The sequence below is a fragment of the Microtus ochrogaster genome, chromosome 4, assembly GCF_000317375.1.
Source record: "Microtus ochrogaster isolate Prairie Vole_2 chromosome 4, MicOch1.0, whole genome shotgun sequence".
NCBI lineage: Eukaryota > Metazoa > Chordata > Mammalia > Rodentia > Cricetidae > Microtus > Microtus ochrogaster.
In genome coordinates this window covers 31551551-31564994 of record NC_022011.1, presented here as the reverse complement: position 1 = coordinate 31564994, position 13444 = coordinate 31551551, and the positions used below count along the sequence as shown (strand labels likewise).

General features: G+C 46.9%; 1 protein-coding gene across 1 annotated transcript; it reads right to left on the bottom strand.

Moving 5' to 3' along the window:
• Window positions 1-4802: 4802 nt before the first annotated feature.
• Rhou (ras homolog family member U) lies at window positions 4803-13436 on the bottom strand (the record flags this gene model as incomplete). Its single annotated transcript, XM_005346701.2, has 3 exons — window positions 4803-7755; window positions 11900-11958; window positions 13298-13436. Coding segments are annotated over 3 exons (654 nt in total), but the record flags the coding sequence as incomplete, so codon positions are not given.
• Window positions 13437-13444: the final 8 nt, after the last annotated feature.

The window sequence follows — 13444 nt, the reverse complement described above, 5'->3', positions numbered from 1 at the left end:
AAAAAAAAAAGAAAAGAAAAAAAAGAAAGTCTACACAGAAATAGCCTGGAACTAAACTTTCTCACAATGCCGGGAATGAGAAAATGGAGTACAGTAAAATATCGGATGTTGTTCACTGGGCTACATGCTGGCACCCATATGATGCAGCCTCTCCCCGAACCTTCTTCTCAGGCTGTTGCCAAACTAGGTAGCTGCGTTGAAACCCAGTCAGGCTTTTACTGTTCTACACAGCAGCAATCAGCCTCACAACTTCTTCAACATCGTCAGTAGATTTGGTAAGACAACTGGGAATTCTCAAAGGGAGGAATTAGTTAAAAGAGAGGGTTTCTTTTCCAACATTAGAACATGAAAAAAAGCTGGGTGGTGGTGGCGCATGCCTTTAATCCCAGCACTCGGGAGGCAGGGGCAGGCAGATCTCTGTGAATTTGAGGCCAGCCTGGTCTACAAGAGCTAGTTCCAGGACAGGAACCAAAAGCTACGGAGAAACCCTGTCTCGAAAAATCAAAATAAATAAATAAATAAATAAAATAAAATAAAACATGAAAAAAACCATTACAATGGAGGGATTTGGGTCTCTGTATGATAAAATGCTAGACAGTTTGAAAATGGAATGATTAAATGAGAGAATATCTAATTTAGATGGGATTTATGAAATGTCAATAGTAAACATTATCAGCTTTATCATTTTTGTCTTATCACTAAAAATGCTGGTTAATCTGAGTGGTAAAATATAGGCCTTAGAAAAACCAAATTAAAAAAAAACCAAATAAAGATCATAGAGATATTCAAATTCAGACAGAGGACTTAAATGGAGAGCCAATTTTAGCTTTGCATTATAAGAATAGAGAGGAGAAACCTAACGTTTTCAGACAACCAACCTTAACATATTCAGTAACCTTACAGGAATTGCCAAATGGCAGAGGTTCTGTTACAGCTAACTGGACTCCTGGGCCAGTGTTAGATTTAAGGAGATTCAAGGAAGCAATAGTCTCATATGGCATGCATTTTTTAAAGTAAATGTTAAACTAGTGGTCAGTTTGTAATAGAATTATCCCTAAAGACTGGATAGATTGGTTAAAGCTGTTTTAGAGCCTGGTCCACAATTACAATGGCATACCTGGTTCAGAGAAGAAGCTAAGACTATTGAACAACAGAGTAAAGCTAGAGGGAGGGAAATCTTCCAAGATCAAATTCTTGGAAAAGGAGACTATGCCACTACGGAAAGGCAAGCTGTATATGATGACTACACCCTGGTTTTATGCCACACAACAGCTTTGAATGCTTGGGACAGAAATAGGAAAGAAAATTGAGTCATTTACTAAAGCTATCCAGGGCCCAAAGGGAGACTTTACAAAGATTAACTTTAGCAGTAAATAGAACGATACCAAATTCAGAAGCTAGACAAATGATAATTGAATCTCTGGCTTTTAAAAATGCCAATTCTCTATGCAAAGGTTAATTAGGCCATTAAAGGCAAGGTCAGCACCTTTAGAGGAGTGAATTTGAGATACAATTAATACTGAATCTCATAACCATGATGATGCATGGATAGGAGAGGTGATTTCCAGAGGTTTGAGGAAAAATGGAAATGTCAAGTGTTTCAATTGTGGCAAACAAGGTCATCTTAAAGGGATTGTAGACAGTGTGTTCCTAGAAACATTTTTTTCTAAGAATAATCTATTCAGAATGTCCCTCCCTTCTGGATTATCCAGAAGCTGTGGTGAAGGCTGGCATTGGACTAATGAATATAGGTCAACAAGGAATAGTCAAGGTAATTGCTTGCTGTTGGGAAACTCTGTGAAGGGCCAAATCCAGTTAAGCCATTTCCTTCCATTGTAGAAGAAACTCCTTTCCAGAGCAATCAAAGAATTCAGTGCCTATAGCAAGAAATCATACTGTTCTGGATAATAGAACAACTATAAAAGAGAGAACAAAAATTTCAGGGGAGACCATAAAGCAAGTATTTTGACAAATTTTTATAAATGAACAAAGACCAAAATTAAAAGCATGACTAGATGATGTTGTCGTTGAAGGTCTGGTAGACACAGGTGTGGATGTAACAATAATTTCATGATGCCCACATTCCTGAGAGGTGAGGTGGGTGGTTTTTGGTTGTTCAGTGGGTCATGGATATTTGTCATTGTTTAAGGGGGTTGGTTACAAGTTGTTATTGGTAACGGTCAGGAAAAAAGCTAAACAAAGGAAATTAGATTCAAGGTTCTTGTTTTGAAAAGAAAAGGGGGGATATAAACATGATAGGATAAAAGGGTAGATTATTGAATCTACTCTGAAAAAAGGAAAGATATAGATATTATTATTTACCTGGTGCAGAAAGCAAGTTATGATAGAAAGTAAATTAGGTACAAGATTTTGGACTCACCAAAATAGGATAGATAATGGAGAATTTTCTCTGAATTTGCCAAATGCAAATGGACAGACATTGTTAATGTATTTATTGCCTGAATATGTTCTATAAAGTTATTGAACTTATTCTATATACTTTTCTTATATTAGTTATAGCCTTTTTATTTTAGACAAAAAAAGGGGAAATGTAGTGATATTTCTTCTGTATTTTAATAAATAAAGCTTGCTTGAAGAACAGAATGCAAAACGGCCACACTAGTCAGTCATAGAGCCAGGTGGTGGTGATGCAGGCTTTTGATCCCAGCACTAGAGAGGAATATAAGGCAGGTTGAGGCAGGAACTTGTCCACTTTCAGTCTGAAGATTTCAAAGAGGTAAGAGGTCTCCAGTGGCTTGACTGGTTTTGTGTCTCTCATCTTAAGCTTGAACCCCAATATGAGCCTCTGAGTTTTTATTATTCGTGCAGCAAAGAGATGTACCTGGGATTTAGGTGCAGGGCCCAGGCTCTTCTATTGCCTCACTTGCTGCACGCCAGTCCTGGTCGGCCAGACCTCAGCATGTAACAGGTATATTTCTGCCTTCTTTCCTCTTAGAAACGGCTCTGCTGGTACTTCTTGTTGCCCATCTTTTCTAGGTCATAAATCCTGAGAAGCAGCACTGACATCTACCCTGAGGTGGACACACTGTCCCCATGTTCCGGGTCCCTCTGGGCTGGAGTCTAATACTCTAAGGTTGATGCTGAAGGCTGTGAAGCTAGCCTACCATTGACCCCGTGGCCACACATGGGGCGGGAGAGGTTTGACTTCTCTCTGCACAGCATTCCCCACCATCAGGGTGGACTGTGCAGCTGGCACTTACAAAAGCTGCAGCCTGTCAGCTGCAACACAGCGGTCATCTGCTACCAGACAACTCCAATCGTTAATCTTCTTTCTTTTAAAAGAGATTTTATTTTTAATTAGGTGTATGTACATGTGTCTGTATATAATATGCACACTTAAGTGCAGGTGTTTGCAGAGGCCCTGCAGCTGGAGTCACAGGTGGTTGTTAGCATCTGACACGGTTGCTGGGAACCTAACTCAGGACCTCTGGCTGAGCAGTGCACGCCTCTAACCACTGGGTCATCTTTCTAGCTCAATGACATTCAATCTTGATTCCCCTTTGGTTGGGTTGAAAAGTGCCAAAATTAGTAAAGGACACTTTCTGAGTTTTCAGGGGGGGGATTGAGGGGAAAGAGCCACCCCATCCTGAATGCAGGCTTCGCTGTTGCATAGGTTGGGGCCCTGGAGGGAACAAAAAGGGGAAGGAAAAGCCTGCAGCACACACACATACTCAATCTGTGTTCTGGTCATCACAGGTGAATGGTTATGGCTCTAGGATCCTCAACTTGACATTCTGCAGGGAGCCGGACAGGATCGCCATTGCAAGATGGCACCACATCCTGTCTTGCTGGTTATAAACAACTCCATATTTGGCTATGCCTTTGAGAGCTGCCTGTCCCCCGCTTCCCGCATGCGCTGTGGATAAGGGTCCCTGGGCCTATCTCGATGCAGTCTGGTGTCAGCTGATGATGGCAGCCAATCATAGGGTGACCCATGTGCCAATTCCCTTTATAAGCATCCGCCATTGTGCCCCCCCCCCCGCTCTCTCTCTCGTGTCTCTCTCTAGCGTCTCTCCCTAGCGTCTCTCGCATCTCCCTCTAATCTCTCTCCTGCTCTCTCGTTTTCTGCCCCCCTTTGCTTTATGCTCTCCCTCAACCAAATGCACTCCAGTAAAGCGTGATCTGAGAAGAATCCTCGTGTGTGGTGGGTGTTTCTTCCTCGCCGGTCAAGAAGCCCGCCTCAAGTGGTGCCGAAACCCGGGATCTTCGGTAGAAGCCCGCCCCAACATTCCACCTCACATCAGGTTCAGAATAGAAGGGATCTGCTAACGAAGGATTGTGACCTTTCATGTCAAAGACAAGATGGTGTGTGTCTGCTCAGAGGGTCACTTCCCTAAAGTCGTGTCTCCTAGAAAGCTACACCCTCTTAACACTGAGATTAACTTCCAGAATCATAAAGCACATAATGTCCTTGGCATCCTGGGATGCAAGTACCCAGGGTTTCAGAGGCACCATTGCAGGTGATGGGGTCTTGGCTTCCATTTTCCTTCTTGTGCCTTTTAGATCCCTGCCACATGCCACCCAGGGTACTCATCTGTGTTCACACATGAAGCTCTTGGGCCCTCAGGTCTTCCTCAACACTGAACACCCCTGGAATCTGAAACACAGGGTGAACATGCAGAGGGTCCCAATCACTGGGCCAACCCCAGAGCCCCCAAGGGCTGTGTTGAATCAATGTGTACTAGATGCTTCCCCAAACACAAGAACGCTTCCTAACCTGTGCCAGGCCAAGGCGTGCCCAAGTTTCTGTTCTCCTGACAGAAGAGACGAAGACAACTATGTCCACAGGTCAGAGTTTATTTCATAGTGACTCATTTATAGCATTTTCAAGTACAAGATTCTGTCCAACATCTTTGACACGTGAAGACAGAAAAGCACAAGTTGGTAAGGCACCTGCAGAGTGGTGAGGCTCCCCTCTCGGCTTGAGACTTCTGGGGAGCTGCTCACATGTCTGGTGAGCAGAAAATAAAGGTATCAAAAGTTTGTTTGCACACACGATGAGGTGACAGCTTGGTGGCCTGCTACGGTGTGTATTCCAGGTGACTTGGCCTACACTGAGAGTCTGAAGAGACATGGCTACGCACACGGCTCACAGAGCCCTCCCGAGACGCCAGCCTGTATGTTCTGCCACTTTTCAGTCACAAAGAGAACCAACTTTACATTTCATTCAGGCACAGACTTTTAAAAATTTCTCAGCCCAAATCTCTATATTCGAAAAGTAAAAATGCAGGAAAACCTCAAGTACATTCAGACCTTATTACTCCATAGGCTGCAGTAATATATTGAAAACTTGCAGGCCAGTGTCAACCCAGAAGATTTGTGGCATAACAGCCCAGAAATATCCATTCCAGAAGGAAGTGTCCAGAACTTGGTCACACAGCATCCTTCATGCCACTTCCCAGTGACCCAGAGGCCGGGTACGAGGCCCCACGGCCCTGGCACCATACTTCAAGTCTGTGTTCTAAATGTTCATGTCCTTGGTCTCCACTACATTGGCTTTTATTATAACATTTAAAATTAAATAACTCACTCCTCCCCACCCACCTTCTGTACACAGGATAGACGGAGCCTCCTCTTGGAGGCGGGCTTTCCAGGCAGTCAAGCACAGTAGGGCAGTAAACTCAGTCACAAGGCCAGTTATAAGCATTTCCGTAAGTGAAGCAATGCTACCGCTCAGGCCACAGTGAGATGCATCAGGAAAGCGTGGCTGATGTCACTGGCACTGTGCTGGAGGCTCAGTCACAAACAGTTCATCTTTCCCAGTGGTTCAGCAATTAACCTTTTCACTTTAATAAAGAAAGTCCTGGGTCCTATTCGCCAGCAGGAAGAAGTCATTGACCTGAAATATGACCTGATCTTTTTACTTTTTTTTCAATCATAAGGTTGACTTTTTTCAATATAAAAAATTTTTTCACAGACAGAAAATTTTGTTACCAGGTGGCCACAAAGAGGTACCTTGCCCAGAGCAAATGAGAAGCTGGGATTCACTGTCTGGCCCCTACATCTTGGAAGTACCTACAACACTGAAAGAGCTCTCCTAACACAGGGCAGTCTCGGGACAGTCAGCTCTAAGACCCTCCCCTTAAAGGACAAGCGCCACAAGCATGATCTTCTGAACATCAAAAGTATGCTCATCCCACATTTTAAGATAGTTTCAAAAATGTGTAAATGAAGATAACATTCTACAAAATGATGTCTGTTCAAAAAAATGTCAAGAGGAAGGCATGCCACCCTGACACCTACAACCACACTTTTGTGTGTCTCAAAATTTCATTAGCAAACCAGCCACCTGTGTGTGTGTGAGCACACTCATGTGTGCATGCACACAAACATATGAGTGTGTACCCAGATGGACATTTCAGCACACTTAAGGTGTGTGTGTGTGTGTGTGTGTGTGTGTGTGTGTGTGTCCCACAATCGACTATGGCGTCTCTCGAGGAAGGGACCCCCTTTTTGCAAATGGGATACTGTGAGCTTGGCGGCTTTAAGTCCCTAGACAAGAACCTCCTCTTGCTTTCCTCACCAGGACACAGATGGCCCAGTGCACAAGCCACTCCTGAAAGCAAAGAGCACTCTCTGATCTCAACATGAGTCAGTTGCCCCCTGAAAATAATGCCAGCTCTGCACCCAGCACTTGCCTTCCAAGAGCCATGCCCACCATTTTCATAGCAACACAACTGGTCACGTGATTCAAAACAAACCAGAAAGCCTTACAAGCAAGTGTTCTCTTCAGACAGCACAAAGTCAGGAGTCAGCGGGATGTTTTGGTTTAGAATCTTAAGCAAGCCAGTGTGACTGAATGACAAAGGGACGGGTGTGAGGTCTTCTGGTCAGGAGCAGATCTTTTCTTCAGATTTATGCGCTTACAAAAACAGGTATGGTTTGTGTGGTTTCGGAGCCGGGACTGATTCTCACCAAGTCTGGTGTGCTCGTCATTCACTGAGCACTCAGCAGCCCTTGGTCAGGAGAAGGGCGCGGTCTCCTTTGTCCTGTGCAATGCAGCAGAACTTCATGTAACCTAGCTTGGAAGAGCCCTTTTCATATGAATATAAATTAATCCAGAGGTCTACAGCTCTAAGTTTCCAGAGTTACGAAAAACAAAAACAAAACAACTTAACTTCCAAATTTCTCTAACATAGTTTGCATATGGATCTCAACTCCAGTCTCTCGGACAGGAAATTAAGGACAAAGGGGCACGCTTTTGAGGGCTTGTCCTATGACCACACCCACGTGACACAAAGAGTTCCTTGCAGCTTAAACACCAGCTGCTTGCGAGGGTCAGGCCAGGCAGCAGTACTTTCTCCACCAGGACTTGGACAGGTCCCGCACCTTATCTGGGGTCCTGCTTTTAGACTTCTTGGGCTGTTGCTGGGAGTCTGAGTGCTGGATACCAGCAACAATGGCGGCGTCAAACACCTCTTTGAGGTTTTTCTGAGTCAAAGCTGAGCATTCGATATAGGAGACAGCTTTGATTTCCTCTGCGCACAGCTTCGCCGCCTCCTCGGGGACTGGCTTCTCCTTGCATTTGTCCAGCTCAATGAGCACTTTGACATCTTCTCGAAGGTCCGACTGGGTCCCAACCAGGATGATGGGGGCCTTCGGGCAGTGACACCGAATCTCCGGTACCCACTTCTCACTGACATTTTGGAAGGAGGTGGGGCTCACCACGCTGAAGCACAGCAGGAAGATGTCTGCGTTGGTGTAGCAGAGGGGCCTCAGCTTGTCAAATTCGTCCTGAAATCAAACAGTACAAGGACATTACTCTTGTTAGCTCTCTCCACCTTAGTGAATGGCCTGAGGACCAGTGCAGTCATAGAAAGCCTCTATCATTACAGTCAGGAGCCAGTATCTCAGACTTGTCCCTGCTGCCTGCCCTGGGACACAGGTGCAGCCTCTATAAGCTCTGAGGGACGGCACAGCCTTAACACTCCAAATGTGCTCTTTGTTCCCTTAGTGATCACGACCACCGTGCCATTTGCTACAGAAACGCTTTTTCTGGCCTTCAGCCCACAGTGACCTCAACTCTCTCCTTTTGCTTTTGGAACTTGGCAACTCTAAAGGCCAGTACTCATCCCTGTTGGTACCCAAGGGCCGGCCCTGATCTGCCTGACCACAGCCGTGAAAGATGCCAATTCCTCCCGCCAGCCCCAGCGCACAGTGTGGAACCATGGTCCTCAGAAATAAGAAAGACTGAGACACTATCCACAGCAGTTCAACGAACTGGTACCCTCCCTGACGTCACCCACGGACACTGGTAATACAGGCTTGTCCTGGCCGCATCTTCTTTCTCCTGTTCCTTCTCTCATCTCTGCAAGTGGCTAAGCTTCCACAGTGTTTCAGACAGAAGGAGCACAGCTGTCCTGTGGTACAGAGACCTGGAGCAGGTAAATGAACACGGACGGTGTGCAGTCCACCGGCAGATTCTCCAAACACCAGACACAACAGGCACGAGGCAGGCATCCGTGCCTGCATCTCCTGTCAGACATCTTCTAGAGCCCTGTGGCAGGCACCATTTCCTGCCCACAGGAAACTCCAGCTCAGCTCAGCCCAGGAAAGCTGTCACACCAGCTCCCTCTTATCTGAAATGTGTCTGTGGCTGACATCCTCCAGTAGCCAACACTGGTGACTTCCCAAAGCAGGAAAAAGCCAAACGCTCTCAACGGTTCCCATGACTCGGCTGGCAGGTTCTGAGCACCTACAGCCCTATTCTCTAGGCATCCTTCTCCAACGATGGCTGTCTCTGTTGGGGTTTCTATCACTGTGATAAACATCAGGACCAAAACAACACAGGGAGGAAAGGGTTTACATGACTTTATAGCCTGCAGTCCATCAGCCAGGGAAATCAGGGCAGGAACCTGGAGTCAGGAACCGAGGCAGAGGCCATGGAGGAGTTCTGATTACTGGCTTGTTTAGCCTGTTTTCTTATAGCACGCAGGGTCATCCATCAGCCCAGGTGTGTCACCTTGCGCAGTGAACTGGGCCTTTCCACATCCATCACTAATTAGGAAACTATACCAGGACCCGCCCACAGGACAGTCTGTCAGGGATAGGTATTAGCTACTTTTCTATTGCTGTGAACAAAACATCACAGCCAAGGCAACTATAAAAGTAAATTTTAAAGAAGGCATTTAATAGGGTTTATGGTTTCAGAGGGCTTGCTAGAGTCCATGACGGCAAGCCAAGGCATGGTGGCAGGAATGGCTGAGAGTTCACATCTTGATCCACAAGCAGGAGGCAGAAGGGGGCACACTAGAAATCTTTGAAACTTCAATGTGTGGGGGGGTGAGACACATCTCCTCTAACAGGCACACCCTAATCCTTCCCGAACAGTTCCATCAATAGCAACCAAGTATTCAAACAAACCCATTTGGAGCTGGGGGTGTGTGGGGGTGTGGGAAGTGGGATGGGGATGTGGGGGTAATTCTCATTCAGAGAATGACAGGGCATTTTCTTAACTGAGGTTTCCTCTTCCCAAATGACTCTGGTCTGTACCAAGTTGACATGAAACCAGTTAGCACAGGCTGCTTTCTCGGGTTAAGGGAACCAACATCTGTCTTATTTGCATTAGCCATTCTTGGTCTGAGGATCTATTTCCACCGTGGGTCAATAACCAAGTGGCCACACGAGACAACAGTTAATAAGCTCAAAGGAGAACCCAGCAGCTCAGGGTATCTCTGCCCCTGATGAGGTTCCTATATGTGAGAGCTGAGAAGGAATCACTCCACCCACTGCCTCTCAAATTCATGGCCTCTTTTTCTTTATTATATATACATATATACAAATAACTATGTAAATGCAACCCGAGTCCGTTTGATATATTTTCTTTTAAACAGGATTTCACTGTACAGTGAGGCCCAGGCTAGCCTTGAACTCACAGTTCAAGGGCTACACAGTAGCCCAGGCAGATCTAAAACTTGTGATTCTCTTGCCTCTGTGTCCCAAATACTGGGAGTACAGGACTGAACCAATACTCTCAGTTTACTCCTTGGCTTTTAGGATATGATATGATATGAAGGGTACATTTAACTCCTTCTTAGGAATACTGAGTTGATTTTCCAACATATCCATCTCCTCTCAAAAACCCACAGGCCAAGGTTTCGCCCTGCACTGTGCTGTTTTCCTTGAGAGCTCCTGAGAACTGGTCTACGGCTACAGGTCGACAGCAGGCATGCCCAGCTCTACAGTCACCTTTGCCTTGCTCTTTCTGGTTCATGCACTAAACCACACAGATGCCAACTCAGGACTCATCTTCCAAGGAAATCCCACCTCCTTCAGAAGCTAAAAGGGGGTAGACACATCTGAGGGATAGCACAGTGATTCCTGAGCCAACATCCTAGCAGCTCCTCAGTGGGGTTCATGATGTCTGTGCTTTGGGGTTCAGGTTTCCTGCCTCCTGTCTGGTCCTCAGGGTGCCTACAGCCACTGTACACTTCTACCCATGTTCTACAGATGGAAAAACCCAACCTTCTCACTTTGTGTAAAACAACTCAGGGGGCATCATGCAAAAAGAGGAAGACCCAAGAAGATTGTTTCTTTGGTATTTTTCCTTGGTTTGCATGTTTTCGAAAGGCAGGGTCTTACACGGGCTACACTGGCCCTCAATGCCCTATGTAACCAAGGACTCTGAACTTTTAAACCTCCTATCTTCACCTCCCAAGTGCTGAGATTTCAGGTGTGTGACCACCATGCCTGGAATTTTTTGTTTTTGAGATAGTGTCTCATGCCCAGGCTGGCCTTGAACTCACTACATAGTCCAGTTGGCTTTGAACTTGTGGCTTTCCTGCTGCAGCTTCTTGAGAGCCGAGATTACAAGCATGAACAACTCTGCCTGGATTTTGATGCTTTCTTTCCCACACAGTGAACATACTGATGGGGTCTGGCTCCTCTCATGCATGAACAGCTTTCCCAGCTGGACTTCCACTCCATTGCTGCAGTTATCACTTTGATGATGATCTGTTAAGACAGTCTCGTCTTCTGTCTCCTTAAGGTCTAAGGACTAAGCCAGGGTCTAAGTCTGCTAGCTTAGAGCAGTGAATAACCTGAAGGCCCTGGCTTGAGATGAGAACTGGGAGACACAGGCAGGCGATCTTCTTTAGAAGCATGGATAGTCAGAAAAGTATAGGGGATACATCTACCCCCTGCACTTCGTCAGCTCTAGACATCATGGGGAGACAAGCTCACTGTCACTTGGGCATCCAAGTACTCACAACCACGTGACCTCGGTGACTAGATAGCTTCTGAGGCAGATTCAACCAGGCCCCAAAACTCTTCTGGAGGACAGTGAGGGGACCCTATACCCATGACCCCTGCATCACTGCCTGACTTTCTCTTCTGGTGCTCTGCCCTCAAAACAAAACTAACCAAAGAGAGTAGCCTTTCCTCCTCTGCTCCAACTTTGTCTCTGACCACCACGCCACTGCTCTAGAATCAAGGAAGACAGATGCTAATATTCACTAACATAAGCTACAATTTCTCCCTGAACAAACTTTTAAGTATCTGGTTTATTAGCCTTGAATCAAGAAATTATAAAAGAGGAGGGGCTTACTCTGAGAAGTGATTACAAACCATGACTGTGGTTTTTCCTCTTTAGCAAAGGCCAGAAAAGCGAGAGGCATCAGAAAATCCTGTTCTGAGAAGGGCGGTTTCTGCCACTGCCTTCTCCTCTCTGGTCCAGAACAGGCAGGCCCTGTTTCACAGGCCCAGAGGGGTCCTTCTTCGCCTCCTCAGCCCCTCCCACTGCCTGCAGAGGGGCTGAAGCAGGGGTGGGCCAGCTTCCCCAGGTTTCACAATGACCCAGTTACTAAGGGAATAGGTTGTTTGCAAACCTTTAAAAGGCTGTTTCCTTTCCCAGTGCTGAGCTGTGTAACTTGATACTGACCTGTCCTGCCGTGTCACAGAGCTGGAGTCTCACAGGCCGCCCATCTACTGACACCACAGCTTGAGGGGAAAAGAAAGAGCAAGATGATTATCTGGACATCTTTCACCCTCCTCTGAAGATTGGCAGCTCCTCTTCTGGTCCCTCTTAGTGAACTAAGAGCTTGGCTAAACCCAGTGGAGGTCTTTTTATGTACAAATGTTTCAAGGTGGGGGCTCCCTCCACCACAGAACATGAGGCAGCAAAGCCCTGACCCCTAGAAGGTGCCCCGGAAGGTTAGTGTTTCCCTCTCAAGTCTGGAAGATTAATTTTCCTGTCACCCATGTTTCAAAGGACCTGGAAATAACACAAGGTGGGGGGGGGGGGATTAGGTGGGAACAAACTCTGCAGTTTTAAATCCGTGGAAACCCTGAGAGATAATTCTGTTTTCTCTTGGGAAAAAGTCTCCGGGCTTCAGGGTTTATCATAAAACTCCAGCAGTTTTGAGAACTTGTACAAACACAGGAGGCCTATCACCCTATGTGTGGAAAAGGGCACTCCTCTCTGTCAATTCAAAGAGAGGATTAAAAAGAAAAGCTGGCAGAGGGAAGCCACACAGGTTCTCACCAGGCTCGAGATGGGGTGGGAACAAGAACTCCCATCCAGGAAACTCATGGAGGTTTCAGTTTAAATTAGACAATTTGTCTCTTTCTGATAGCCTTTCTGGTTGTTTATAAATGTTTATGCTAGTGGAGAGTGGAGTGTGTGTGTCGTGATGGGGTGACAGGGAGGTTACCCCTGCACTTCTGTATTACCCATGAGGTTTCTGAAACAGAGACAGTCAGGGTCTGGCTATGGAGACTGGAGGTCAGAGGTAAAATTTCTAGGGGCAAGATTTTCACACTAGTTCTTGTGATTTTTTTTTTTAAAAAAACTTTTTATTAAATTCCAAAAAGACTTCTAAAAAAAAATCAAGATAAAGGATCGCTTTACTTTTGTATCTTTGTATGATCCATGAGCCCACCCGTAAGAACTTGCTCAGCTAAGGACAGGCTGGAAGGACTGGGCCAACCGTCAGAAACCTAGACGGTGCAGGCGGGGCTCGGGCCAGGCAGGCGCCGGGCTCAGAAGAAAGGAACGTTTTCGCAAGCCCAAGCCCTTCCCGGTGCGCCTGGCCGGCTCACCCTCAGGGCAAACCCGGTTGCTCCAGGCGGAGACCCCCTGGAACTGAGCAGCCACGGATGAGGGCGCAGGTGAAAAGAGCACCTGTACAACAGCTCGCTCCTGAATCCCCGAGCCGGGTCGATCGGACACCCCGCCGCCGCCCCGCTGTGCCGGTGCCCGGGGACCCGCGCCACCCCGAGCTCCCGGGCCGGGCTCCCGCCCCTCCCAGCCCGAGGCCGCGCCCCGCTCCGCGCTCACCCGAGAAGTTGTCGAAGGCCGTGGGGATGTACTCGGTGGGGTAGCCGTTGGTGGTATAGCTGACCACCAGGCTGGTCTTGCCCACCGCGCCGTCGCCGACCAGTACGCACTTGACGCCGCGCCCCTCGGCGCCGCCCGCGCGCCCCC